Source organism: Rhagoletis zephyria, unplaced genomic scaffold (assembly GCF_001687245.7).
Source record: "Rhagoletis zephyria isolate East Lansing unplaced genomic scaffold, Rhagoletis_zephyria_1.1 Rzeph_scaffold_00022, whole genome shotgun sequence".
Classification (NCBI taxonomy): Eukaryota; Metazoa; Arthropoda; class Insecta; order Diptera; family Tephritidae; genus Rhagoletis; species Rhagoletis zephyria.
Window position 1 is genome coordinate 766,240 of NW_016157106.1, and position 6,007 is coordinate 772,246.

Consider the following 6,007-nt stretch of genomic DNA (forward strand, 5'->3'; position numbering starts at 1 on the left):
CTTCATAAAATATGTTTCAAAAATCTTTCAGACTCAAAAGCTCGTTAAAAATTTTCGATCTTCAGCGCTTCATAAATAAAACAAATTGATTCCATTTTTAGGAGAAAGGTCGGCAGGAAAGGCTAACATTGAGCCCCTTGACATCTGGTTTTGAAGGAAGAAATGCTAGTGGATAGGCGACAATCTGCGTAAAGAAGGCGGCAGTATTGCTAAGAAGGCCTTGGAATCGAATCCCTTAATCGGCAGAGGCAAGCCTCTCGGCAGGCCACGCGAAATGTGGAAAAGAACAGTCGATCGAGAGATGAAGCAACTCGGGATAAACTGGAAGGAGCTCAAAGCCATTGCCCGAAACCGAAACAGAAGGCGAGCTGGCGTAGTAGATGCCCTATGTACCACTTTGGAAGAAGAAGATTACTTTATAATCGCAGTTTTCGACGAATCTGCCATTTCTCTTCATTAAAGCCATAAAGGTAAACAATGGGAATTTTATTGATCGAGTTTAGGCGCGACTGCTAACACCAGGCGCCTTAATGCATGCAATGTATTGGTGCATGTGTTAAAATTTTCTTCATTAAATTTATGAAATTTTTACACCTGCACTTCTCAACCGCCATGTCAAATGGCGAGATGAGAGAAACAAAGCTGGTACCTCACTAATAAAAATGAACTTTTGATTTATATCAATTTAAATATTGATTGCGTTATGGCATATGATACTTTCAAAGAAATATAAAGAGGAAATTCATGAGAAAGAAAAAATATGTCACTTAAAAAGCGTTTTAGATTTTCTTTTAAATATAATACTATATTTATTTGAAGTGTACTATATTTTTTCAGATTTTTTATTGAAAAAGTACTTTAAATTTCTTAGAAAATATTGGCAACCCTACTTCAAAGTATGCTCGGCCTAGTCTGATGCATCCTCCGGACAATGCTTCTAGAGTTTTTCGCGGACTCTCCGTTGCTTGCAACTATGCAGAGGTGGTAAAAGAACTTTACCAATTGCCACAATGCCTACCCACCTTTTTGTTCGATTAAAAATATTTTTTTAAATAAATACATAAATGCAAATATACTGGGCTCCCCTCTCACTGAGTTATTCAGATCGGATTTTTCTTATATTTATTATTATAATTTTTTTTATTAAAGATCTCAATATAAACGATTTTTTGTTGATTCCGTGGCTCTGAATACTATAATTCCATCGTTTTCGTATTTTGTATAAAATTAATCACTCATTGTGCGCAGCAAGGCAAAATATGAATATGAGGTGCTCAGAATCTGTAAGTAGTCACAAAAGTCAGCGATATAAAAATATGCATAAGTAGCTTGTCCCCTTACGCTCGTAAACGAAGCAAATGTAAATCCGAAAAAAGGTTTTGCGCGAAACTCTAAAGGCCTTTGAGCGCGTTTAATCATAAACATCAGATTGCGTTGCAAGCGCGGTGAATGATTGTACCAAGTGTGTACCTGAAAAGCGGCGGTTGCTACTTCCATTGACTGAAATTAAAAAAAAATTGTAATGGAAATGTTGTCCTTGAAATCCCTGTCACCTACTTACTTCATAGTAGGTCCTGTTACCCATCGAGCACCAATAGAATAGCTGCATGAATGCTGAGAACATATACATCTGGAATTTCATTGCCACCATGGGCTGATCCTTTGCTAGGAGTGCCTCAAATGCTGTCAGGCAAATCATAAAAGTGCTTGCGCCCATTTGTGAGACATAATTCCAATAGAAGACATCATTGAGGTGATCAATAAGCCTGAAAAGAAATAATTGTACCAAAGATGAACAAACGTTTGGTTCAACCCGTGGATGTACTGCACATCTTCTTGTTGCCAGGATGTATTTCCCCTTGACCTCGATCAATGCTGGACTAACCTCTCATCCTTTCTTCTTCCTGTATTATACAAACCTAAGGCCGAAGATGACGCTGGATACGTCTCTAGAATCTTCAGTTAATTTCATTAGACCCCGATAAGTCCATCTCAATTTTTTCAAAACCGTATATAACATAATTTTTAAAGCTTTGCGTTTTTAGGTCAATTTTCCTGACTCACCCAATAATTTGCTGATGAAACTCCACAGTTACTCTCAACTCATGCCAAATAACTTCTTCCGTAGCGCCGCCACGTATGTTCCGTATGTTCTCGCATAAAATACGTAAATTCAGCGTCGTCTGATTGAAACAATTTCCACCCAATGAATCCATCACAACTATGGACACCAGCATGTAGAGCACACAGAAGCATTGAAATGCATAGATGCAAGCAAAGGCGATGGGATGCTCGTCGCGATTGTCTAGCCCGAAAGGATATTTCGATCTGAAAGGTAACGTTTGGTGGGAGAATAACGGTTGTAGGCTCATAGCAGCAAAGAGTAAGAAGCTTAAAATAAAAAAACCGGTGGTCAAAACGATTTCACCGATAAAGAAATTGCGCTGCCATTGCCGTATACGGCGATTACTCTGGCTCTTTGGTAATAGCGCATGCGCATACTTAGCATGAAGTGTATCAAATTCATTAACTATGCTGTCGATTTCGGCTATGCTAGAGCGGTAGAGAAACATTTTGAAGAGAATCAAATAAAGCTGAAAAGATAAAATTTGAACTATGAATGTGTTTACATAAAAGATTTTGCAAAAGAAAATATACCACATAGCGCAGTATGCGAAATTCGATGAAAATTCTCTGATATGGCAGTGGACGTGCTCAGAAAGATAGATACATAATGTAGGTCAATTCTTGCTGACTCGAAAGCGATAAAAATTACTAAAAATTCATAAAAATACGCAAGGTTTTGTGTATGAAAAATGAGCAGGAAAGAAGGTTACACCCGAGTTACACGCTTTACTACTCGTATTTCATAAAAAAAAAATCTTTTCGGATTTTCATTTGACCACTCATTATTTCGTATTTATCTATCGCTTTTCTTCATCAGAAACTTGATTTTTTTTTGTAACAGAACAGGCTTTAGTACAAACGCAAAAATTTGGCACGAACCTGTTATATTTTTAATTTTTGTTCTGTTAAAGTTTGATTTTTTTTAATTTTTTCATTAAAAAATAAAAAAAAAAGTGAAATGATTAATTAATTTGTCAGAAACTAAAAGCCCTATCGGAAAGCGATGTATATACGGTTTATACGGTAGAGAATTTCATTGGTTTTCATTTGTCGTATTATATATTAAGATTTTTAAATTGGCTCTTTAGAAATTTTAGGTCTAAGTTAACGTTGACAAATACTACGTTATGTAGTTTGACTATTGCTAATTAAATCTAATACTTTGTATTGCATGCTCTCCACGTTTTTCGTTTTCAATCTCATAAATTGTTTATAATAACTTATGCTAAAATTTCAAAATCAAAAGTTATCAAAAGAAATTCTATTGGACTGAGAAATATTTTTTTCTAATTTTTATTGTATTATTTGATTTTACTTATTCTTTAGTTATTTTTGAGTCATTTTCAGTGTCTTTTTTTTGAACGAACAGGTGTGGGTTTCTATGTATCCGGCGTTAGGTTTTATATTGCAATTGGCAAATAGGACACAGTCTACCAGACCAATGTGCTAGAAAGCTCGGCATGTGTCAGATTAAATCTTGATTAGGGTTTGAGTTTTATATAGCCACGAGGTCATCAAGAAACAAGAGATAAAAATAAACGAGGGATAAGGGTGAACTCAGTTGGTCTTCTTCGAGACTTAAAATTACCGATTGAGTAAACTCAGAACACACTAAGTAGGCGGAGCTGTAGGAGTCTTAATCATCTTTTGAATAGAACCAACATGAGGTTGCTTAAGGGTTGCCTAATCCGTTAAAATAATCCGCGCTCTTGCGTTATAAAAATCCCCGCTCTTGGATTGGCCTGACCACGGAGACGGTATGCCATCATTGTCTTGAAGTAGAAGCGACATCGAAGCACATTCTGTGTATTTGGCCGACTTTGGAAAGACCTACAGGGCAATTCTGGCTAAGATAGGTAAAATTTAATTTTTTTTTTATGCATATAATTGTATTTTTTTTTATAAAAACTATATTTTCTTCTATTCCCCTTAATTTTTAATAACTTATTTAATTCTTTTGTTCAATTTAGTTTTTCTTTTTAATTTTTAGATTTTATATTGTTAAAAAAAAGTTTAATTTAAATATTCTTTAGCTTTTAATTTTTTGCGTTTTAAAAAGAATAATATATTTTTTATTTAATAGTATTTAATTTTTAGAAACAAATTTTTACTTTTTATTTTAATATTTTTTTTTAAATTTTTAGAATATTTTTTTTTTTTTTAATGAGAAAGATTTTTTAATTTGAACTTCTTTTAATTTTTAGACTTAATTGTTTTAAAACCAAAGGTAAATATGGTAACTCTAAGAGCAGCAATGTATGTACATCGTCTCATCTACGCCACGATTTTCATATCAGTCATTTCAATATATGTATGCATGTACATGTGTATGCATGCCTCTACAATACTTACACCCAAAACGACTACCAAATCTTCACCCAGCAACACAAAATCACCGCTCGCCTCATAGAGATCACAAATAATGGTTGCCACAAAGAAACCGAAAAGCGTCATTAGCAGCCCATTATAACCGTAGTATAGAGGCTGCTCCACTCTGCGTTGCAATGGCCAAAGTCCAAGTAACCTTGAGACGAATTCAGAAAGAAGGCATACATACAACAATTATACAGATATTCCATTATTAGTTTTTATTCATTTGCCAGGTGCATCACTTCAGCCTTACCGCATATAAGCACGAAAATAATACAAACACGTATGCGATGGATGACCATCATCACCGCGCCTTAACACTTCCCGCGCCACGCGATAAGGCTCTAAAATTGTTTTTGCCATGCCTATGGTGTTTTGCAAAAAAATGTTGCCGTTGTTTAGATTAAAATTATGCTCGGAAATGGTGTTGCTGATGGTTGATTCCCTCAAGATCGGGATCATCGTGACTACGCTAGCGGCTCTTATCAGCAGTTAATAAAACACTTCGCGGCGGTAAATAGCTGGTGAATGGCCAATCGGACAAAATAATATTTTTGCTACGATATGTATGAGTAGGCTAGGCTACTAGGCAGATGTACACAGAAATACTCGCAAACAGGATGAACCTGTTGTTTAGTTAGTTAGGCGCTTGGCTTTTATATGCGCCACATTCTAATGGAATCATTTCGTTGGCATTTGGCTTGCGTAATTTCCTGTGGTAACGACCATAAATTAGCATAAATATTTTGCCGCATGCCGTATGCCACACGTCTCAATTAGTCTTGGCGCACACCTGCAGTTTCAGTGCCGAATTCATAATGAGAATGGGAGGTTACCACTATGGGTGGATTTAGCTGATAGCAGAATTGGTAGTTAGCATGGAATGAGTGCATACAAACATATCATGAACATAAGAAAAAAATTATTTTTAAGGAGGTAATTTTATGCTTTATTTTCTGACGGTGACTAATTCATTTCTTTTCAGCTGATTTGTTTTATTTAGACTTGCTAGATATAGAGCTGGTCTTGTTCAAACTAACTAAACTTCGTTTGCTAAATTTCATTTGAATTAAAACTTCGCTTCGTAGGCTAAGTGCCCTCTCAGAACCATAGTAGTCTTATTCTTAATTCTAAACGTTTCTGTATTTGGTTAAAGAATGTCAGAGATAGGGCTAATGAGGAGAAGAAGGCCGACCCAGCGACGTACGCATATTACCGTGCGATCAGCCTTCTAAGCTGAGCGTCTTGGGTGGAAGGATAAAGCCCGCTTGGTCGACACCACCCAGGCCTCTTTCCGCTTTAAAACCTATACACTGCGATGTCTGAATTTACTATCCCCGCGAAACGTTGAGCAATATCATCAGCTCCATCAGAGTTGGAAAGAATCACCTCCAGTCGTTTGATACAAAACGAGTTGCAAGACAGACCAACTCCCTGTCGCGTGATTTATTTAATCTGATTCCAGGGAAGGTAATAAGCGCTGCTGAATTTAATCACTCAGTAAAATCTT

The 6,007-nt window shown here is 36.1% G+C and overlaps 1 protein-coding gene across 1 annotated transcript; it reads right to left on the reverse strand.

Moving 5' to 3' along the window:
• Positions 1 to 1,120: 1,120 nt before the first annotated feature.
• Or47b (Odorant receptor 47b) lies at positions 1,121 to 4,959 on the reverse strand. The gene is made up of 6 exons (XM_017615551.1): positions 4,751 to 4,959; positions 4,558 to 4,651; positions 2,065 to 2,594; positions 1,562 to 1,766; positions 1,342 to 1,500; positions 1,121 to 1,281 (listed from the first exon to the last, which is right to left on the reverse strand). Exons 1-6 carry the CDS (start codon positions 4,957 to 4,959, stop codon positions 1,228 to 1,230), a joined length of 1,251 nt encoding a protein of 416 aa, XP_017471040.1. The 3' UTR covers positions 1,121 to 1,227.
• Between the last annotated feature and the right edge of the window lie 1,048 nt (positions 4,960 to 6,007).